Source organism: Theobroma cacao, chromosome 2 (assembly GCF_000208745.1).
Source record: "Theobroma cacao cultivar B97-61/B2 chromosome 2, Criollo_cocoa_genome_V2, whole genome shotgun sequence".
NCBI classification, from domain to species: Eukaryota; Viridiplantae; Streptophyta; class Magnoliopsida; order Malvales; family Malvaceae; genus Theobroma; species Theobroma cacao.
In genome coordinates, this window is record NC_030851.1 from 7675313 (window position 1) to 7697694 (window position 22382).

Sequence of the window (22382 nt, forward strand, 5' to 3'; positions counted from 1 at the left end):
AAAATAAAAAATATAACAATAAAAAATAAAATAAAATAATAATAATAATAAAATAATAAAAAATGATAAAAAAATAGACAATGGCATTAGCGTAGCATATATTACATCATGCATATCATTGCATATAAATATTTTTGTTTTCGAATTTAAGCCCCGATGATGGGATCTTCCGAGGACTTTGTGAAGGCGAGTATTTCTCGAAAAGTTCTCTAGGTGAAAAGATGTCCCCGAGTCCCGCCAGTATGATGGGAGGGCTCGAGGAACATCTTTAATAAAAAAGCTTTCGCTCGTAATAAGTTCATATTCACGAAAACATTATTTTTAAATAAAAACGTACGATAGCCCCGATGATGAAAATTATTCGTTGAATTTACGAAGGTGAATTTCTCGGATAATTTCCTAGGTGAGAGAATACCCCGAATCCCACCAGTATGATGGGCAGATCCGAGAAAATATCCTCGATAAAAGATTATTCGTCTGACATTTCTATCTCACGCCATGCATTTCATCATGTCTCTCATTTGCATTTCACTCTAGGTTGAATAGGAGATATAATAAATGAATAATAGCTAAGGAAACAAAATGAACTCAAAAAAATTAAAGCCTAATAGGATAATCTAAAAATGGTACCGTTCATGGAACGAGCGTCCCGGGGGTGCTAATCCTTCCCCGGACGTAACCGTACTCCCGAACCTATATCTAGAAAATCGTAGACCAGTTTAAGGTTCTCTTCAGCTGACTTAAAATTAATTTAAGACTCTGTCGATTAGAATCGAGTCAATAGGTGGCCAATTACACCTAGTAAAAAAAATTAGTGGCTACTCCTAGTTTTTAGTGAGTTTTCACTTGCGTCTGACGGTTGGATTCTCGGACCCGCACGTTACGACACTCTCAAGTTCTGAACTCCCAAAAAACTTAAGGAATGAAACACTCTTATCTACATGTCACATTCTAAATAGAGTTCCTCAAAATAAAATAGACAAAACTCCATATGAATTATGGAAAGAGAGAAAACCCAATTTAAATTATTTAAGAATGTGAGGTGTGCTTGCCAAAAGTAAAATTTTAGAAATTAAAAGGAAGAAACTGAGTCCTAAAACTATTGATGGAGTTCTTGTGGGCTATTTCTAAGACAGTGTCACTATCTATAAATAGCCAACCCCACTTTCTGAAAAATTCATTCAAAGCATTCCATATTTTTGAAAACTATATTCTTCTTCATTTTAAAATTCCTTCAAGTGTAGTCGAGAAATTTACGAATTTCTCTAATTTTTTATTTAGGTGCACATTAGAATATTCTTGAGTGGTTCGTCGTATCTTAAGAATAGGACGTCATTGATCGCTATTTGCATTGAGGTAGCAATGAAACTCCTCTAAAATCAACACCTTCCATAGTGTACCTCGAATTGATTTTCACATTCAAAACTCTTTCTTATTTTTTTTGTTGTTAACTAGTAAGTATTTGTTATTTTTTTTGTATGTTCTTCCTAATTGATTAAATTTGACACTTCCATATTTGTCGTGGTCATGAAGCACAACTGCACAAATGATTTGGAGTATAAAAACATTCTTAAGAATGCATTTAAAACATTGGTTGGGCTAAGAAGGACAAGCCCTGAACTTTAAGAACAAAAGTTTGGCAAAGCCCAACTGAGAGACATCACCAAGCTCAAGAACAATGGGCCTACACTTAGGATCAAAGCCAACTAGCCCAGCGCTGCTATACTAGTTAGGGTAACCTGGTAAGTTTCCGTACAACAGATTCTGTTAGGGCTTCCTGGGCTGCCTCATTAATTCCAAGATTCGCTTTTTGGTAAACCAGAAAGCGTCTCAAACTGAGGTTTGGACCTTGTATTTTGGAACTGTGAACGTGGAAGTGTCCTGAGCAAGAAAAGAGAAGGGGAAAACACACTCTGAATAGAAGTTTCATGGCAGCCTAATATTCTTTCAAACCCCCAGTAAACGTACTATAAACGCAGTTCCCTCAATGTCAGGGCATTTTTGCTTATAAAAAAAGCTGAGACAAATGTGGGTTTTTCTCTTTCTCCTGAATAAAAACAGAGCAGTTTGGAAGTGAGAGGTAGTTGTAAAAGAGGAAACGATGAAAGAAAGAAGGTTCTGTGAAGAGTTTTCACCTGGGTATTATGGGATTTGTACTGTTGGAGGAATGCTTAGTGCTGGGACTACTCATCTTGCTGTTACACCTCTTGATGTCTTGAAAGTAAATATGCAGGTGGGATCACTATGATTCTTTTTTTTTTTTTTTTTGCCTTTCTTTGGAACTTTTAAACTCGATGATATAGGATGCTACGAAAATAGATTTATATGCTGCTTGGTTTTCTGAGGATGTCTTGAGGGTTGGAGTAACGGTGGCTGACTTGGTCTTTACTTATGCTTATATTTGTATGTGTGTCAACCACTGTTCATATTTTTGTTGTACGCGGCTGCTACTCGCTCTTGTTTTTTATTAATTGGGTACTCACAATACTCAGAAAATAAGGCTAAAGTGCTAAGTTTTCCCTTTTGGCTACACATTTTTGACATATTGTGTGGGTTAGCACCTCGTGCGAAGAGAATCAGACTGCCAAATTGTTTTCTTTAAATGCTACTTGGAAAAACATTACCGCTCTAGGTGCAATTAGGAAGATGGAAATTCTTCCCGAATTTGAGAGAGCAAGAGAAGGATGTGCGGAATAGCAGTTTTTAAGGAGGGGATGTCTTGGAATGTCCATCAAGGAAAGAGTTCTGCAGCTAGTTTGCTTGATATGGTAGAATCAGTTCATACAGTGGCTGAGAAATAAAACTCTTATATGTTCTTGATCCCATCTTTGGATGTTTAACCTTTATGGTAGATTGATAGGCATAAAAAATAGAAAGGCCATGTGTGTTTTAGCTGTTCCATATTTCATTGCACTTCTTGATCTCCTGAGCTCCCCTCAATTCTTTTAAGGCTGGTCAATGCTCATGTAACTATTTGATTTGTTTTCTTTAGGTGAATCCGATCAAGTATAGCAGCATTTCATCGGGATTCTCCGCACTTTGGAGAGAACAGGGGCCATCTTCTCTTTGGAGAGGTTGGTCTGGCAAGTTCTTTGGATATGGTGTTCAAGGCGGCTGCAAATTTGGACTTTATGAATACTTTAAGGGGCTTTACTCAAATGTTTTGGTAGATCAAAACAGGACTTTCATATTCTTTCTCAGTAGTGCATCAGCACAAGTATTTGCTGATGTGGCTCTCTGTCCTTTTGAAGCCATAAAAGTTCGTGTTCAGACGCAGCCCAATTTTGCCAAGGGTTTGGTTGATGGATTTCCAAAACTTTATAGAACTGAAGGGTTTGCTGGGTAAGTTATACTAATGCCAGGAACCTTTTCTGCTTTTGTTTCATCAGTAATGTTTATACGTTCCATTTCAATTTGATTGCAGCTTCTACAAGGGACTTTGTCCACTTTGGGGCCGCAATGTTCCATGTAATGTTAATACTCCACTGCGCTTTAAAAGTTTTCATTTAGATGTTCCTAGTAATGAATTTAAGATGTGTTTACTGGCGGTTTTTGCACTGGCAAGCCTTCTAGTCTATGTTGATATTCCCTCTAGTAGTTTGTAAGCTTATGTCAACAAATTCTGAGTTGCAAATGTTATGCTAATCATTTTTGGGTTCTGTATTCTCTCATTATTAGATTAGTAATACCTTACTAATGCACACCTTGCCAATGCTTTCAATCCATTTGAAGTTGAGACCATGATGCAGTTTGGCTAAATGGTATAAAGATAACAATAGTGACATTGCATTCTGCCAGTCACCTGTTTTTTGACGATACTCTTAATTCACCAGTGTCTCTTTTTCTGATCATGCAGTTAGATTCTTTGTGATGTTTATGTCTTCCATTGGGTGCATTATTATATTAATGTCTTCTGAAAATCTATTAGCGTAAGCACATGGACTTTGACACTTTACCCTCCAGAATGAAATTTAAAGCCAAGCTAGGATGCTTAGATTAATGCAAACTCGTTATTTGTTATCAAGCAAGTAGCTACAAGCACATCTGAGACTTTATTCTTGACCAGATTACCTGCTTACATATATATGTCTGTTTTGATATGCAATGGGATTATCAAGTCATAGTGCATTTTATTTCTAACCCTGTGTCTTGATATGATATTTCTATTGGCAGTCTCTATGATAATGTTCTCAACATTTGAGCAGTCAGTGGACTTTATTTATAGAAGTATCATTCAAAAGAGAAAAGAAGATTGTTCCAGAGCTCAACAACTTGGTGTCACATGCTTAGCAGGGTATGCAGCTGGAGCAGTTGGTACTGTAGTCTCTAACCCAGCTGATGTCATAGTTTCTTCTCTTTACAACAAAAAGGCTGAAAATGTTTTGCAGGTAACACCTATGAGTAATTTTTTTTTGGCTTATTTTTAAATACAACATATTAAAATGATTAATTGTGTTATTTGATGTCATAACTTTCAGGCTGTTAAAAATATTGGGCTTTTTAATCTTTTTACAAGAAGTCTTCCTGTTCGCATAACACTTGTGGGACCTGTTGTTACTCTGCAATGGTTCTTTTATGACACCATCAAAGTGCTGTGTGGACTGTAAGTGTTTTTGAAAGCTCCAATTTAGAAGTCATTAGAAGAAATACTAGTATTAGGCTGCATGCAATTTTAGACGTAATAATTTTGGTTTTCTGCTTCACGAATTTATAAATTCTTATCACAGGATTGAAGGGACTTGTTTGTTTGTCTTTTCTTTTAAATAGTTTGCAATAAAAATGTACTGTGGTTTTGGATCTCACCTTAGCACTGTGCAGTGGTGGAGTCAATGTTTAGTGCAATGATCTCTTTCTATTAATAATTATAGCTATTCTTCTAACAATGTGAATATCTTAGGCCTACTAGTGGAGGACTTAACAGACCACTACGAGAAGCCAATGTATCATCTTAAGCTCGTTGGAGGAAAATCTGCAGTTCCATCAGGCCAAGTTCTACAAACATAAAAAGTTAATGATCCCTGCAGTGTGGGCATATTATACGTGCTGATTTTAGAGATGTCAGAAGTTTATTTACGCCCATCTTAATGTGTACCATCTATTATAAAAGTTTCAACATGTCATAAAATCGTTCTTTCCATTCTCTTTCCCCTCCTTTTTTTATTTGGAGGGGTGTCATACTTTGTTTTGTCAGGAGAGAATGCTTGTCACACTTCCATACCACATACACACGAAGTCATGGCTGCGATTAAGGGTTCTAGTGACTCTCGACTAGTTGTATGACAGCATATTTAATAGTAGTTAACATTTTATGATCCTAGTTGCCAGCTTATTTTAGCACATTGGTTTGCTATCATCTCTCATCTTGTTTTTTGTTCTTTACTAATTGCTGTTTCATAGATGAATTGACTCTGCTAATTGCAATGCTCACATCTGTATAGTGGGCTTGACTCGAGAGGCTGCTTAGAACATAAACCAGCCTACGAAATGGAAGGCAAACGCAGCTTGGATGTCAGTGTATCTAATACTCTTAGGTTTGAGCCTCTGACCAAGTCATAGTTTTAAAGTGCTTGATCCATTTCTCTGCCATCTCAATAGGGTTTTTGATTTGGTAGTGGTTTTGTTACTTTTGTGTGTGTGTGTGTGTATATATATATTCTTCAAAATGGTGAATCTAATCAGACCATAATTTCACTTGGCCAATGCTATCATTACCATACTTTAATAACCTTACTTAAACCTAGGAAAATTCAGGGGAAGGTGGAACTCATTGCCCTTGAATAACAACGTCGGCAGCCCACTTGCTAAGGGGAGATGACAATTAAAAGACAACCCAAAAGGCACAAAGTCGATGCTTTATGTCAAAGGAAAAAAAAGGGTACTTTGTTTTGTCAAATGAAAAAGGAGCAGTAAAAGAGATTTTGAGTATTGAATGGGATGGTAGAATCCGTAGGAACCAGGTTTGCCGTAGGGTTATGGAAACAGCTGCAGCGGCACATGTTATCAGGTTTGGAAACTTCCGCTTTCCACGTCCAAGTTGAGTCCTGATCTGACAAGCAATGGCAATGTAGCCATGCCATATGCAAAACCAAACCATTCGTGCAAAATCCAGATGCAGTTGATCTGTTACTATCAAAGCAGTTGCTAACTGGCTACCATAATCTTTTTTGTTTCTCACAAGCCATAACAGATGGCTCATTTTTTGGATCGCCACGTGTTAGAGCAGAGGGCTGCTGCTACGTAAATACGTTTATGGATGTTCAGTCAACCAATAAATATCAATAACGTTTTTCTTATTAACAGAATATAGTCTTAATAACTTAATGCGGGAGTTGTGGGCACATATCTGCCATACTTTTTTTCACCAGATAATTCTTTTTCCTTTGCCTTTGCCTAGGGATGACGTGGTCAACTTGCTTGCCTTCCTATATATTCATATCAAATTTTTCCCTTCTAGATTTCCTATCGTTAAACCCAAGAGGGAAAACCATATCAAAGGAAAATCTAGAAGAGAGTTGCATTTCATGATTCAACTCATCATGCTATTATGTACCAAAAAAGAAGTCATCATGGTATTATGTACCAAAAAAAAAATCATCATGGTACTTCTTTTCCGCTAACATCAAAACATTTTTAAGAGCAAGCAGAGTTTCCAAAGGACAAGCTGGAGCTCACCCATGGCCCCATCTCATCATGCTACTTCACTTTTTCCTTTCAATAAAAATGGTAAAGAAACAATCAAATTATTACACGCACACACACACACATATATATTATATTTATAGAAATTATGGTAATTCGTTCTGCATAACTCTGTTCCATCTTGCCAACTAAAATAAATTTTAAGTGAATACCATTAGCTTAGCAAAACCCAATACTATAAAAGGAATACTACTACTAGTATTTTTTTTCTTTTGTCCTTTTTGATGAAAGAGACAATTGAAGACTTAGTCATTAAGAAACTTAAAAAAGATTTACAAAATTGCAAAAGGTTTTTTGTGTGTGTGCTCTCGCTATGCTAAGTTGGTTGGAGGTACTTGACTTGGTCTCATGAAATATCATTCAATTTTGTTAAAATAAAAAAATTGTCAACATCATCTCACGAGCCTGATTAAAAGTGTTATTGGTTAAGGATTATAGAGCCTAAGCACTAGGAAGAAAAAACCCAAATTAATGGTGGTAAAAATGCTTGGACCATTATCTTTAGTACAATCTTTGGGGTTGTAAATTTGTGATCCTTTCACTGACTGTAATAGTGGACTGGGAACACATCTTTGATGGTTGCCTTACAGGCACCAAATACCCTTTTTCAGAAAATTACCCAATATTCAATGGATCATCACGTGCATCTCATCATTCCATTCCACTGTTAGATTCTGTCAAGTGCATGTTCTGAATCAGATCTTAGCTTTTGATCCCATATATCCATTGCTACCAAGCCAAATGGCCCTAAAAGAAAGGGCTAGGATCTTCCTGGCTGCTAAAGAAATTTAAAATAATGTCATAAAAAGAAGTGTGTGTTCTCTGTTCAGCCGTAGACTTTGTGGGTATTCTTAAGGAAACTGGATTGTGATGTTGAGAATAGAAAATCGTAATTTGGTCTCCGGTCTTCTTTGTGTGATTCTGGATTGGGATACAGCAAGTCAATGAATAGACTGAAGAAGGCAAAATAGTCAAACCAAAGTTGGTAGCCATAACACGTTTGAGTGAATTGCAATGGGAAACTTCATCATTCGAAGCCAGACGAAGGCCAGCCATAACCAAAGAAGATGAAAGACCATTCAAAACAGAGCTGCTTTGTAAGTTTTTAAAAGACTGCCTAAGTTTAGCCTTTGGATTCTTCTCCACAAAATTAGCTGGAAGATTTTGACCAAAACAACCTTAAGACATGTCATAGACCCACTGACCTTTCACTCGGCGTGAACAGCACGCACCAATCAACTAGCTACAAACTCTAACGTTGTCGTGATTCTCCAACCTTGAGAAAGGTCAACCGTGAATCAGTGATTTACTGATCTGGGTTTGTTACCGCTTTTACCCTTCTCTGCGCTTCCTAGAAACCGTGCAAACTAAAGAACAATAACAATAAATTTCAATTTAAGACAAAATTTAATTAAACACCAAGAAAAACAAAATTGGGTTGTTTGTTTTTATTATTATGGAATAATAAAAAATCATTGCAATGCATGTGTGTTTGAAAGGAAAAAAAAAAAGAAGAAAAAAGGAAAGAAAGAAAAAGGGGAGGGGGAGGAGAGTTAGCTGGTCAGCACTCTTTGTATCCGATGTTTCTTAGCAACAGCACTCCAAAAATAACAACAAAAACAGACTCAAAATTCAAACATTAAAAAACCCACCAACAGCTGTTCTTATGGATGTGTTTAGGATCAATTATATTCATCCACTTTAGCCATTTCCTTCTTTGTCTCTCCTTCTATCAATCCCATTCCTTTTTTTCCTTTCTTCATTTTTACTCCAAACTGGTACTTGATCTATCTCTCCGTTTCCTGTTTTACTTCTCTTGGTTTCTTTCCTTTTTCTTGTTATCTTGATTGTTATGTATGTTTAGTTGCTTACATCTTTGTGAGTTGATCTCAATTTTTGTTGGGTGTGTGTGAAGGTTTATTCTTTTTGATTGATTTTTGGGCTTGGCCTAATTTCTTTGATAGCTGTGATTTGTCTTTGAGGGGATGTTAATCTTGTGTCACGGTACATGCTATATCCATGTAGAAAGATGGTGACTTTCTTTATTTTTCATTTTTGTTTTCTTGGAAATTAGTGAAAAGGAATAACTGTTCTCTTTACTTTTTTTTCTCTTTAGAAAATGGAATGGAGCTTTTTTTTATGTCTGATACTCTGATCTGTTACGGGATTCTTTTGATGCTAAGATTTGTGGTTTCTGCATGAAAATTTTGTAAAGTTTAAAGTTTCCAATTCTGGGATCATTGAAAGTTGAAATTTTTTCTATATTTTTTTTCAGTGTAATTGATGAGATATCATTGGATGAGGAAAACACTGTTCTGGGGGAAATATTGATTGTTTCATGGGCAACACATGCCGTGGATCTTTCAAGGGGAAACTTTATCAGGGCTACAGCCAGCCCGAGGATCATTCTTCCAAGCGCAACAATACTTCTTCTGACCGTTCCAATTCTGATTATTCCCCTACTAGTTTAAACGCTCAACAACTTATTGCCCAAGAATTCTCCAAAGAAACCACCAAAAAAGATACCCATTTGGCTCTCATTAGCCCCACCAAGAAAGATAACATCATGAGACGTGGAATTGATAACCAGGCTTATTATGTGTTGGGTCATAAGACTCCTAACATCCGTGACCTTTACACTTTAGGCCGTAAGTTAGGACAAGGACAGTTTGGGACTACTTACTTATGCATTGAGATTTCTACAGGCATTGAATATGCCTGTAAGTCTATATCCAAAAGGAAGTTGATTTCCAAGGAGGATGTGGAGGATGTTAGGAGGGAGATTCAGATAATGCACCATTTGGCTGGTCACAAGAATATTGTGACAATTAAAGGTGCATATGAGGATTCCTTATATGTGCATATTGTGATGGAGCTTTGCTCTGGAGGTGAATTGTTTGACCGTATCATCCAGAGGGGGCATTACAGTGAGAGGAAGGCGGCTGAATTGACTAAGATTATTGTTGGGGTTGTTGAGGCATGCCATTCACTTGGGGTTATGCATAGAGATTTAAAGCCTGAGAATTTCTTGTTAGTTAACAAGGATGATGATTTCTCTCTCAAGGCCATTGATTTTGGACTCTCTGTCTTCTTTAAACCAGGTAAGGAATGAAATGCTTTTCCTTAATTTTTTGCAATTTTGTTTTTTTAATTTTTATTAATTTGGAAGCAACTTAAGGAGCTGGAACATGCACCTAGTAATTGATCGAGAATTGTTTTTATGGCACATTTGATCGACTACTTATTCTTCTTTTAGTAGGTCAATTACTTGGTCTTGTTAAAACCTAATTCTTAACCTTTAACATTTAAATGTAATGCATACAACCTTAACGGGTTTATGTTGTGAATGCCTATTGAATGGTGACAGGGAAGAACACAAATGCAATAATTGAAGAGCCAAATTTTTTTTCTTTATTGAGTCACAAAGTAGTTTGAGCTCCTTTAGTTACCATTATGGAACCAATGTCTTCTTGAATCAACTTGATTCACATAATGTGTGGTTCGCTCCTTCAGGTCAAGTTTTTACCGATGTGGTTGGAAGTCCATATTATGTTGCTCCTGAAGTACTCCTCAAACATTATGGACCAGAAGCAGATGTATGGACTGCAGGAGTTATACTCTATATATTGCTAAGTGGTGTGCCACCATTTTGGGCAGGTATTTATGATGTTTTATGGTTCTGTATCATATTTTGCAAGTAATTATATGTGTAAAATGCTTACAACTTTCTTTTGTCTGTTCATCAGAAACACAGCAAGGAATATTTGATGCAGTGTTAAAGGGACATATTGACTTTGATTCAGACCCATGGCCCCTAATATCTGATAGTGCAAAGGACCTAATCCGCAAGATGTTATGCTCTCGGCCTTCAGAGCGGCTGACTGCTCATGAAGTATTATGTATGTAATATATATCACCTCTCTATTATAATCTACTTGATGCTAATGAATGTTTTGACCAATAAAAATGGTGAAATAAAGGAAGCTGCTCTCTAACATTTGATACTTGTTTTTTATGTTATTATTACTGCATAGGTGAATTGGTGTAGTAGTATTATCTTTTTTATAAAATGTTGGATAGTAGTAGTATGATCATGTAGACTTGTATAAAGTTGCAATGTGGGATGCTCAATATGTTTTTCTGGTTGATCTAAATATTTAAGCATGTTTACAAATTCAGTGATATTATTGTTGTCGGACAGTGTATCCCAAAACCAACACTGCATATTGATACAAAGCAATAAGTACATGTATTAATTTGTTAAACTTTTGCACCCTCTGCCTTTCTGCCCATGGTAATTTTAATAATTAAATGCAGTTCTTTCTGAAGAGTCTTGCTAATTTTAGCAAATTTGGAATCAGAAAGATTCTTCTTTGTTATGAGTTAGAATCCATCCTGTTGGTCGGTATAGTTTGTTACATCCTTAGTGCATTTATTATTTTCTTTAGTGAAATGAAATAAAGGTCAATTGTGGTATCTTTTGCCGTTTGATTTCTTTAGGTCATCCTTGGATTTGTGAAAATGGGGTTGCCCCAGATAGGGCGCTAGATCCAGCTGTGCTTTCTCGTCTCAAACAGTTCTCTGCAATGAATAAATTAAAGAAGATGGCTTTACGGGTAAGATTCTCAAAATGTGTGTGTCTGAGTCTGCATCTCTGTACCACTGTCTGGCATTGTGTGAGAGGAAACAGGGAGAAATTGAGGGTCTTGATGTATATATAAAACTAGGATCATGTTTAATAAATTGGGCAGTGTTTTCTTCCGATCATGAAGAGGTAATGCCCAATTGATGCAGCAGAAGCAAGCTGTTTTTCTCATTAAACATAGAATGCACCATCTTTTTCTAAAATATTTCTATGCCTCAGTCTGGCAGCACTTTTCACTGTTTAGAGTTTAGTCTTAAGCACAATGGAACTTAATGATGGCTTTAAACATTCTTCTTTTTATTGTTTAGTCAAACTCATTCTGACGGAAAGAGCTCTGCCCTTTTTTTACAATCAGGTAATAGCTGAAAGTCTCTCTGAGGAGGAGATTGCTGGTTTGAGAGAGATGTTCACAACTATGGATACTGATAACAGTGGTGCAATCACATTTGATGAACTCAAAGCTGGTCTGCGAAGATATGGTTCTACCTTGAAGGATACAGAGATACGGGACCTTATGGATGCAGTAAGTTTGTTTTGAAGCAGCTATCTAAATATATGTTTCATTTTCTTTTTATCTTCTTTTTCTTCTTCCTGCTCATTTTGGAATCTTCTGTATATTTATTTTTGTTCTTCTTGCTTAATAATTCTTCTTACTGCTTCTTGCCTTTTGGTCTAAATGTCAGTTTATATGTGTTCATGAATTTGTGAGGCATGCAGCATTTGGTCCCATCTTGATATTCTTTTCTTAATTTAGTAAGAAGGCAATTTTAACAGAGAAGCATGGGGTTAAAAGGTCAAAGTTGCAATGCCTTATTGGAAGTAGTGGTTGAGATATGGGTCCAATTGTAATGTGAATAATGCTTCTTTATGAGCTATAAGTGGCCCTTAAACCAACTGAAGAATAGCTTTAGCTATGTGATTTGGAGTCCTGACTTGAGGGTCTCTCTCTAACAGGGAATCTATTTTAAACCAATTGGAGAATACCTATATTTGCATCTATCCTTACGGATGCTTTTTTGAGGAACAAGGGCTTCCTTTCATCATAGATAGCTTGGGATAGAGGAAAAATCTCTTATGATTGAGAATGCTTGTCTTTACTTGTGTTTGTGAATGAAATTTTTGTACTACAGTGATGTTGACTTACATGGTTACTGTGCTTTTTATGTTTCATATGTTTCTTGCAACCCAATCATCTGAGCTATTTTATTTGTTCTCAGGCTGATGTTGACAATAGTGGGACCATTGATTATGGGGAATTTATTGCTGCAACAGTTCACCTTAATAAACTAGAGCGTGAGGAGCATCTCGTAGCAGCATTCCAATACTTTGATAAGGATGGAAGTGGCTATATTACAGTTGATGAGCTTCAGCAAGCTTGTGCTGAGCATAACATGACAGATGTTTTGCTTGAGGATATAATCAGAGAAGTTGATCAAGATAATGTAAGTCATCTCACCATGATGAGTGGGTGGTTACAATATTCTCAATCTAGCCAAATTATTTCATTAATCTTTGCAGTTATTTATTTATTTATATGGTTGAGCATAGTGCTGATAACAACAATGTAGAATGTTAAAGTACGTCTTCACTGAGTTCTAAATTGGGTGAGGTAGAAAGGTTATTAGAAGGTTGTCTTCTGTCTAGGAATGCCGAGAGCAAGGGAAGGAGGGAGGAAAAATCTAGAAAGATTACTGGATGTGTTGGCTTTCATGTATGTACGTTCTTTAAGAAAAGCATAAAATGTTATAGATGGGTCATTTTGTCAATGACTTGCAATCAATGATACCATGTTAATTTACATTAGACAAAGCAGTGGAGTTTGGGCAAGGGGTCCTACTTGTACTGTTTTCTCAGTTAGAATAGGTCTTCTTTTTTCCTCCATTTGCTGATTAAGCTTCAATGTTCTGCACTTCTGCTGCTTCTGCTTTGTTCAGGATGGAAGAATCGATTATGGTGAATTTGTTGCCATGATGCAAAAAGGCAATGCAGGAATTGGTAGGCGAACCATGCGAAACAGTCTGAATATGAGCATGAGAGATGCACCAGGCGCTTAATAATTTCCAGCCGTGCACATCATGTACAGGTAAATTTTTGAGCTGTCTGTTTATATCCTCTTTCCAGTTTCTAATATCTTCTACCCAGTCCCAGGCTAGCTTCTTAGAAAGGCATCATATATTTTTTGTTTTGGGATAGTTGAAGCACAAGCAAAATAAAGCGACTTGCAGTTTAGCCTGTTTAGATTAGATAAACTAAATTATATGGTCATTCCTACTCACTTCTAACCTGAAAATTGAAATGGTCTGCAATGTTGTAAATGTAAAGACTCTTACACTGGTTGGTGAAGCTTCAAGGCTAGCTTCACCACTCATTCAAGTAGCTTAGAACAGTTGTGATACTTTAGAAGTTATGGCCAAGAATCAAGAACACATTAGAAAACTTGATGATTTTGATGCACAATCCATGAACCTTCTCTGATTGTGCATGTGATTTGTATGGAATGATAATGAATTGAAAAACTCCAATGTTGTTGTATTGGTGTTGCATTATAGTTAAAGGATTGCTAAGATAGACATCTGCAGCTGTGTTTTAAGATATGTCATACTGGCAACTAGAATCCACAAATGAAATTTGTCAATTTCTCTCAAAAAAACCAGGTCCATGTCTTCCTTTTGCAGGACCTTTTAACCTTCTGCCAATTATATGATACCTGGCTGTTCTCTCTGTTCTTAATCAAGAATACTTACAGTTGCTAATTGGCAGATTGTAAAGCAAAGGCAGAAGAAGATGATCCCTGATAAAGCTTCAAGGAAACAGTTTTGGCTCCTCCCGTGCTCCAGTACTTTGTAGCTGAAGAATTGATTATGGACGGTTCTTTGTTTGAGCATTTACTCAGAAGCTATTGGTTTATAATGCTATATGACTAATCACAAGCTTTGTAAACTTCAGGAGTGTGAATTGTTACAGTTATTCAAATTGCTAGGTTATTAGCGATGTCTTTAATTGAGGCTTTATGTTGATTTTTGAAGGAAAGGATTTGCAGATATTGTGCTTTAAAACTGGTTTTTTTGCCTTTCTTCTTCGTCTTCATGTATGCGAACCCCTTTTTTAAGCTTGACTGAGGAAATAGATGAGCCTATTTGTATCGATAGAAGGTTAAATGGTGAAATAAAAAACAAAGTAAATGGAGAATATAGCAAGAGCATAGCTTAACTTGCATCTGTAGTAAAACCAGGATCGTTATTATAACATTGCAGATGCTAAAGATGGTGAAGCAGAAAAATGCCCTGCCGAAGTGAAAGTTTAACTGATGGATAATGTACCCTTCTTCAACATGAGATGAACTCATCCCCCATAAGCCTAAAAAGAGGTTTCTGTGACTGCTAACGTTCACTGGGTCGATTTCCTTTGCAATTTGTTATCCAGTGTATCCTGAATATGAACTGATATTCTGTGGCAGTCAACTCAAAAATAAAAAATATGGGTGAGATTTCTCTTTCTAGATGTAGGGATCAAGTCTAAACCGGAAGACCTCTCTAATCGTCCAATAAATTTTGCCATGAGTTCATAGTTGAATCAGAAATTCATGAATTTATATATGTTCAACAAACAAGCAATGCTGAAGAATCAAGATATTGAACAGTTGAAGGTCATCATCCCAAAGGATAATCCACCTTTCAACAGCCAGCAGATGCTGCATATGTATTAAGATTGTAGAAAAAGCAAAATTTTGCAATTTATCTACAGATATTCCTATTTTTGTGGTTTGATTTGACTTCAACTGCAAGTAATGTGCCACTAAACTACCACCAAGATATAAATAATATAATCAATGCTGATTTAAATCATCTGGTGGTATACATCCTCTGAAACGGTAGTTTCGCGCGCTACTGAGACTTCCTGCAAAAATAAACAGAGTATCGTCAATGAAAGCATGAAATGATTTCCATTTTCTAGAGAATGGCCATAAAACCTTGGTGTTTCAGCCTATTGTACCAACACAGATAAACGAAAGCCAGTAAACAAGAATGCAAGTTGAAAAACCAGTAAAATGCTATATATAAAAACATGTAAAAGAAAACTTGCCTTCAACTTCCCCTCACTTGAGAAGCTGCATCTTGATGTAATAGCACATCCCTGATCAAACAGCCACCCCACTTCACTGCAAGTTTCACCTCCGCTTTCTTTTATAGCACACCATAATTGCTTGGGAAGCAATATGAGATTGCTTTCATCTCTTATTGACTTCAGTGACCCATTATCTTTGAGCTCTTGAAGAAAGATCTGGAGTTTTTAAAATAAGTTCACAATAAACAGTGATCAGACTATAGAACAACATTCTGTTCATCAAGATTATGCCTAATTGCCTGCTAATGGACCGAGTGATACACAACTAAATAAAGTTGGTGACATATTTGACACTTAAGAAGGATTACATTACTAGGCATAGAGCAAGAAACTAGAGTAACAATGTCTAAGGAATTCTTCAAACTTCCAATTTAGTATAAAATATAACAATGCATGGAAAGGAATAAAAAAGTTCGGAAGCTCAACTAATAGTCTATAGTAGCGGATCTCGATTGGATCAGCTACATTGCTGCTAAATAACCTATTGGTGTTCACTCATCATTACTAAAGTTCAAGTTGAAACTTAATAGCATAAAAACCAGTGTTTTATATTTGAAAGTTTAAAGAGGGAGAATGCCAAGCAAACGGGCAGAGGATTTAAGCCATCAAGAAAAAAAGGCTTAGCAAATGAAGGAGAATTTTACACTCACATCACCAGAACCATCAAAAGTGGCGACAGCATTAGGCCCCTGCCATTCACCAATGATATCAGAAGCTTTTGTGGTAGCTGTTGGAGCAAATGCAGAATCACGAATAGCACATCCACCAAGCTGGTCACCGTTTCTAAATGGACCATACCACTGTTCGCAGAAGACTCTAATATTTTGTAACACCAACTTTGTACCATCCACTCGAACAACCTGAATTATCCTCACACGGGACTCTTTATCCCGAGGATTGATCAAGCAATGCTCCAACTCCCACAGTTCATGTGTACCATTGTCTGCAACCGGCCAGATAGCAGTGTAACATCCACTAGCTTGATATGCAAAAGCAGAAACTTTGTTATCTACACCAACGATATTCCTCTCATCCATGCTATAACGTGTTGCAGCATCTGCTTCACATCCAACAGTTGGAAGTAGTTTTATAGTTTTGTAAGTCATAACCTTCTCCCCTGGTTCAGCAAGTGTAGGGCACTGGGTCTGCCAATCATATACCTTAACCTCCCAATCCCTGTAAGCTTCAGGTACGACAGACTCAGGAAGTTCAATTGGACTCCCTTCAATTGAGAAGTCTGCTCCAAACCCATCCCATTCACCTGACACATTCCTTGCAAATTCTGACCAAGCTTGACAAGTAAAAGAAGACAACATCAGATATTACGGTTACAATTAGAATTTACAACACTAACATTACATTCGTTGTTTCTTTCAACTAATACCTAAAATAGTAACTCAAATAATCAAATTCTACGAAAGCAAAAGGGGGCAAAAGAAGGCAAAGTTTCTAAGGAGGGTGAGGGTTTTGTTTACGCAGGATATGGTCATTTATACTTTAAATTAAGCACAGAGAAGAATCAAAATTAGCATGAAGGAAGAAGTAAACAAGTAAACAGCAACCTACCATTAGCAGCAGCAGCAGTAGCAGTAGTGGGATTGGGGTTGTGAAGCTGAACATCAGAAACAGCAGTCTTGGCTAGGCAAGATGGGTTGAAAGTTTTACTATTGCTGCATTGATAAACGTCATGAAGGCGTGGAAACGAATGAAGATAGACTTTAGAATGATGTTGATGATGATTTACTGCTATATTTCTACGCTTTGGCAAAGGGAAAGCCAGGGAGTTAATGGTTCTGTTATGTGATATTACACTGCTTGCTGCTAATACCATTTTCAATCCTTGATGATGCTTTTCTGCTGTCCCTTCTTTTCTTTTCTTTTTATTTAAAAAAAAAACTTATCCTGGCTTTGGTCTCAGAGCATCAATGGTTTCCAAGGAGAAGTTAAAAGAAGCAACCGCCAAAGTGACAATGCAATTATTTGCTGCTGGGCTAAAACTGAAAATTTTAGGCTGATGTTGTATTCAGGTCAGTTTTGACGGCCATTTCTGTGCATTATGTTAGCCCAATAGTAAAGCAGCCCAACCATCCTTCCTTTTTAATTTTCCTGATTTTTTTATATATTTGACATAATACCTAAAACAACTTTTAAATTATTTTAAAATTTTAAATAAATTTTTATTGTTTTATTATCTTCAGTCAAATCTTTATATTTTTATTTTTTATCAAATAAGTAACTTATGACTAACAATTGATTAAATGTTATTAATTAAAACATTTTTTATATCATGTGACGTTAATATGTCATATTAAATTATGACGTAACATATTAATGTGATATAATATCATAATCATATGATATTTTTACAATACACATCAATATCAAGAAAATATGAAATAATAATTAATTAACTATTAATCATATATGTCTAACGTATTTGGTTAGAAATAAAGAATACAAAGTTTGATTGAAAACAATACAACAATAAAAATTTATATGAATTTTTTTAAAATAATTCAAGAATTTTTTAAAACATTATGCTTTTTTTATTAAAATGATAACTCATCAGATTAACTTCTCCAAATGTGATCCTCGCTTATATTTGCAAACAAAAACTTAAATTTAATAGTTGAGTGTTTTTGAAATAAAAAAAAATACCATCAAATTAAATGATTTTTAAAAATTTCTTATCATGTAAAATGTCGCATTATTATTAGTAAAATATTCTCTCTTTTTGTTTGGACATATATTACTGTGAAAAATGGATAGAGATGTTGATGTTTGTGCTACATGAATTCTATACTCATAACATGATTCATGCATTTGTTGCCCAAACTGTTGGCACATCAAAGGCACTTCTTGTGCAATTTTCTACAAGGATGTGACCTAAAATTGCAGATTTTTATTTATTTTGCAATGCTTTTCCACTTGATTTGATAACTTAAAACTTCACACTTTCATTCCTTAGTGTAAGTAGCACACATATTAGCCAGATTAAAAAAAGAAAGAAAGAAAAAGAAAACACATGATTGTCCTGGATGCAGACATAGCCAATCTATATGGTCATACAGCCAATAGTAACTCCTTGGATTAATGGTACTCTTTCCGTCACCACTATAAGAGACACAAATACAACAAAGACTCGAATCAAAACACTCAATTAAGGAAATTGTTTCGTTGAATCGCTGTCCTTCATATACTGAACCCTTGTTAAAAGAAATAAGCCGATTAAAATTATTAAAAAATAAGCTTCTTTTTTTTTTTTAATTCTTTTTAGAAGCTGGGAAGCTCCTATTGTCACTGATCAACATTTTAGTTGTTTCTGTTTGTCTGATCCAACTAAAAGCTGTTGTTCGTTGGCAAACTGGGGAGATGAACTAGAAGACACATGTAGCACATGCACAGCTTCATTACCACCAAAATATTTATGGACAGCAAGCACTTGACACTTTCGAGAAGCAAAGGGACCAACCCATGTCCTGCCAACCAAACCAACAAGTATATTATTCCCTAACCCCAAATTTGCTTCTTCTTGCGGTGGTACACTCCCACACAAAGTTGACATTTCAACCCCCCACCCCCACATCACCGACGGCAGATATTATCTCTCCACTCCCTACTAAAAAAATAGTATTTTGTCCATACATCGCTCATACGAGGGCTCCATGTGACTATATAAGCTTTGGTCAAATCAGAATTACGATGTATCTTTATATATACTCCTAGTTTATATATACTTATATAAGAACAAATTTATACACCGACAGTTTTTTCTGCATGATCGAGGTGATGCTAAGTGCTAACCCCACTTCGCAATCCTCTCTAGGAGGATACTTGGGACACTTTACACTTTCAATGGCGCTTCAATCTAAGTAACTCGTAGGCAAACTGGCAGCAGAAAGTCTTTTACTCTGTAGCAGTGGCGGGGAAGCTTTGGCTTGGTTTGGTTTGGTCTTGTGAATCATGGTAGCTTGCCGGCTTGGAGGATCGCATAAGATCACATGGCTCACTACCCAAGCTCATGTCATCATTCTATCTTTGCTGGCAATGATTGGAATTGCACCTTAGTCTTTGGCACCGACGTTTGTGGAGAAAGCAACCCAATATTTTTGTATAACTATATAAAATTACCCTTCTTAATTAGTATATACTAATTACCTCATTTCTAAAGCTATCATCCCCTCAATTAATTATTAGTAGAACTTTAACTATGAAGATGCCACGAAAATACTAGAAAATCCAGTCTCTTGCAAAACCACTAGATCTATGAATGTGAATGGAAATGATTTTCCCTATATTTAATTGCAAATGCGTTGCAATATTTATAGTGGAGATTGGGAGGTCTTTACTCTTTTTAATTGCATTTTTAATATAGTTTTTAAAAGAATACAACAGTATCTCTTGCACAAAAAGCTTTAATATTACATTACATAAATAAATATAAAACTTGTAAAAATTGAACCTGCAAAAATAAATAATGAAATAAAAAAAATAACAATAACAATTTGTTTTTTTAGCTAACAGATGGTGTCTAATACAGTGAATCCACCTTTGCGGCAACTTCCTTTTTGTGCAATGCATGGTACCCCCATAGCCATAAGGCCATTAACTTGAATTCATGAACAATGTAGACTTTGTAGATGTGGTTGGAGAGGCAGAGAAGAGCGCGATTAGTAAAGTGTGAGGTGGATTCAGCTCAACCAACAAGTAGTTGAAGTTTTCCCTCTTCCCCTCTCCAAGCAACATCACATTATATACTAACACAACATTAACAATATAATCACAGGCCATTTGTTTGTTTTCACGAATGAACATGCATTATAGTAACAAAGAAATTAAAGCCGAAACCCAGAAAAGAAAAAGCAAGAGCCATGCGAAAAGATAGAATTCTACAGTCTGTCTGATCTGAATCTTGAAGCTTATTAATTTCCCTTCGGAGCTTTCTTTCAACAGTACTTCTTCCATTCATGCATTCCAAAATCAACCGATGACGTGTTCTCTCTCCAGTCTCAACCATAGATTTTCTGTCCATCATCAAAATTCTTGGAGTAATCTAAAGAATTGTACCTGTAAGTTTGCGGGAGGCCAACTTTGTCAGATCCCACCAGTTTTTTGACCTCAGACCTAACCTTGTAAAAAACATGTCTCCAGCTGCCTTTGTTGTGGCAGCCTAGAATCCTAGTTTCTTCTTCGTTCATTTCAAGGTCTTTAGCAAACATGGGTTTTCTGGAGAGAACCCAAGACCAGCCCCAGTCCCACCATTTCCTGATGGAACTACCAGCATACTCTCCCATGGACGACAAAGACTTTGATCTGTGAAATGCCCATGATGTCGCTGGCGAAGAGATAGGCTTTATATTGAGAGACAGAGAGGAAAGCCTTCTACGTAGCCCTGGCAGTTGCTCTTTTGATTCGGTTTGAGAGACGGGGAGTGCATGGCTCTTTTGAAAGCTTTGAATAATGGAGCTCATGGTGGCTCTCTAACAAGAACAAGAAACGCCAAAACGAGTGAGAATGGTTGATAGGGTGGCGTTCTTGCTAAGAGAAGAAGAGTAGAGACAGAGAAGAAAAACAGGGAGATGGGAAAGAGAGAGAGAGAGAGGGGGGTGAAATGTAGTGTTCACAGCTCTATCACAGGCTGTTTTATTCTCTTTTTGAAGGGAGGATGGATGATGAAAGTGGGGTCCACGATGGTATTCAACATTGAAGAGTAAATATTTTTTTAATCTTTCTATTTTGTTGTGGTGACTTGAGTTCTCAAATTAGGTGTTGATTAATCATTAGTCAAGGTAGATCCATTGTCTATTCATTTTCTATCATACATTAAAATAAAAAAGCAAAGGCAATAAAGTATGGACATTGGACAATGCCAACGTAACGTTGCATATAAAAACTATGTACTGCTACTGTGTTCCCATCTTGTTCATTCTTCAACTTCAATAATGGTATAAATTCTTCACAACTTAGCCCAAAATAAATGCCAGTAATAATGTCTAAAGGGCAAAGTAGGAGAGGCACAAGGCGTATATAAACACAACATAGGGTACGGCGATAAAGTGGACACAGGTAAGAAAGCAGGTGGAAATGAAATGGGGGCCAGAAACAAACGGCATTTAGCGGCCAAAAAATGAGGTGGCTTGTGACGGTAGGGACCATGCTGGGGTGTCGGTTGCAAGGTCTTCGTCTTCGTTTAATTACGACTCACGTAATTTTGAAAGCCTGTGAATAAAAAGTAGTAGCAGTAGAACAAGAATGAAGCAATATATCTGAGAAATCACAACTGTGCATGGCCGTCGTATGAATGATTTGTATATACAAATTGTTCAACTCGATTGCATGGAGACTTGGTTTTGAAGTGAATTAGGCAAAGAAGATTAGCATTAGATTCAGAGAATTGGGAAATCGTAAAAAACCAATGAGTCAATAACTTTATACCTTAAAATTAATTGGTATTTGTTTTTGTTGTTATATATGTTGCTTTTGAATTTTTTTAGTTAATGTTAAATAATAACTATATATCTATAATCGATATAACGGAATATATATATAATATTATATATAAATACAATATATAATATATAATATATAATATATGGTTATATATTATANATATAGATGGATGTTAATAAAATTTTTTATTGATGAAAATAAATGTATTTGTTTCTTATATTTTAAATTGTTGGTTTAAACCTTTTTCTTATAAATATTAATAAGGTTTATTTATTTTGTAAATAGAAATTCTAATCCTATTGAATGATTTTTATTAATTTTTTTAAAAATTCTAATAGTACTCAATAATTAATAAATTAATATTATAAAATTTAAATTATTTGCACCTCAAATTTTATATTTAAGAAATATTTGTATATTTATTATTATTTAAAAATAAAAATAAAAACAAAAATAAGTATTC

The 22382-nt window shown here is 35.8% G+C and overlaps 4 protein-coding genes across 6 annotated transcripts; 2 read left to right on the forward strand and 2 right to left on the reverse strand.

The window, feature by feature from the left end:
* LOC18608370 (mitochondrial phosphate carrier protein 1, mitochondrial) lies at window positions 1815-5317 on the forward strand. Of its 2 annotated transcripts, none has more exons than XM_007043018.2 (6): window positions 1815-2233; window positions 2993-3342; window positions 3425-3468; window positions 4174-4388; window positions 4479-4603; window positions 4898-5317. In XM_007043018.2, exons 1-6 carry the CDS (start codon window positions 2102-2104, stop codon window positions 4950-4952), a joined length of 921 nt encoding a protein of 306 aa, XP_007043080.2. In that variant the 5' UTR covers window positions 1815-2101; the 3' UTR covers window positions 4953-5317. The 2 variants fall into 2 exon arrangements, with proteins under 2 accessions (XP_007043080.2, XP_007043081.2); XM_007043019.2 differs by lacking the exon at window positions 1815-2233 and adding an exon at window positions 2258-2768.
* On the forward strand, window positions 8165-14488 carry LOC18608372 (calcium-dependent protein kinase 26). Of its 2 annotated transcripts, XM_007043021.2 has the most exons (9): window positions 8165-8477; window positions 8975-9800; window positions 10213-10356; window positions 10446-10598; window positions 11200-11315; window positions 11700-11867; window positions 12562-12786; window positions 13279-13427; window positions 14105-14488. In XM_007043021.2, the coding sequence occupies exons 2-8, from the start codon at window positions 9038-9040 to the stop codon at window positions 13396-13398; spliced, it is 1689 nt and encodes a 562-aa protein (XP_007043083.1). In that variant the 5' UTR covers window positions 8165-8477; window positions 8975-9037; the 3' UTR covers window positions 13399-13427; window positions 14105-14488. The 2 variants fall into 2 exon arrangements, with proteins under 2 accessions (XP_007043083.1, XP_017971094.1); XM_018115605.1 differs by lacking the exons at window positions 8165-8477; window positions 14105-14488 and adding an exon at window positions 14020-14104 and having other exon boundaries at window positions 9038-9800.
* On the reverse strand, window positions 14885-17440 carry LOC18608373. The gene is made up of 4 exons (XM_007043023.2): window positions 17036-17440; window positions 16120-16760; window positions 15428-15625; window positions 14885-15241 (listed from the first exon to the last, which is right to left on the reverse strand). The coding sequence occupies exons 1-4, from the start codon at window positions 17298-17300 to the stop codon at window positions 15182-15184; spliced, it is 1164 nt and encodes a 387-aa protein (XP_007043085.2). The 5' UTR covers window positions 17301-17440; the 3' UTR covers window positions 14885-15181.
* On the reverse strand, window positions 19962-21091 carry LOC18608374. Its single transcript, XM_007043026.2, has one exon. The coding sequence runs from the start codon at window positions 20938-20940 to the stop codon at window positions 20479-20481; it is 462 nt and encodes a 153-aa protein (XP_007043088.2). The 5' UTR covers window positions 20941-21091; the 3' UTR covers window positions 19962-20478.

Excerpts from the sequence above, each read along its gene's own strand:
- LOC18608374 (XM_007043026.2), bottom strand. The coding sequence starts at position 20,940 with ATGAGCTCCATTATTCAAAGCTTTCAAAAGAGCCATGCACTCCCCGTC.
- LOC18608372 (XM_007043021.2), top strand. The coding sequence starts at position 9,038 with ATGGGCAACACATGCCGTGGATCTTTCAAGGGGAAACTTTATCAGGGC. Across the intron at positions 11,868-12,561 it reads TACGGGACCTTATGGATGCA|GCTGATGTTGACAATAGTGG; the intron begins GTAAGTTTGTTT and ends ATTTGTTCTCAG. Across the intron at positions 12,787-13,278 it reads GAGAAGTTGATCAAGATAAT|GATGGAAGAATCGATTATGG; the intron begins GTAAGTCATCTC and ends TGCTTTGTTCAG.
- LOC18608370 (XM_007043018.2), top strand. The coding sequence starts at position 2,102 with ATGAAAGAAAGAAGGTTCTGTGAAGAGTTTTCACCTGGGTATTATGGG. Across the intron at positions 2,234-2,992 it reads TCTTGAAAGTAAATATGCAG|GTGAATCCGATCAAGTATAG; the intron begins GTGGGATCACTA and ends TGTTTTCTTTAG. Across the intron at positions 4,604-4,897 it reads ATCAAAGTGCTGTGTGGACT|GCCTACTAGTGGAGGACTTA; the intron begins GTAAGTGTTTTT and ends TGAATATCTTAG.
- LOC18608373 (XM_007043023.2), bottom strand. The coding sequence starts at position 17,300 with ATGGTATTAGCAGCAAGCAGTGTAATATCACATAACAGAACCATTAAC. Across the intron at positions 16,761-17,035 it reads TACTGCTGCTGCTGCTAATG|CTTGGTCAGAATTTGCAAGG; the intron begins GTAGGTTGCTGT and ends TTACTTGTCAAG. Across the intron at positions 15,626-16,119 it reads CTTTTGATGGTTCTGGTGAT|ATCTTTCTTCAAGAGCTCAA; the intron begins GTGAGTGTAAAA and ends TAAAAACTCCAG.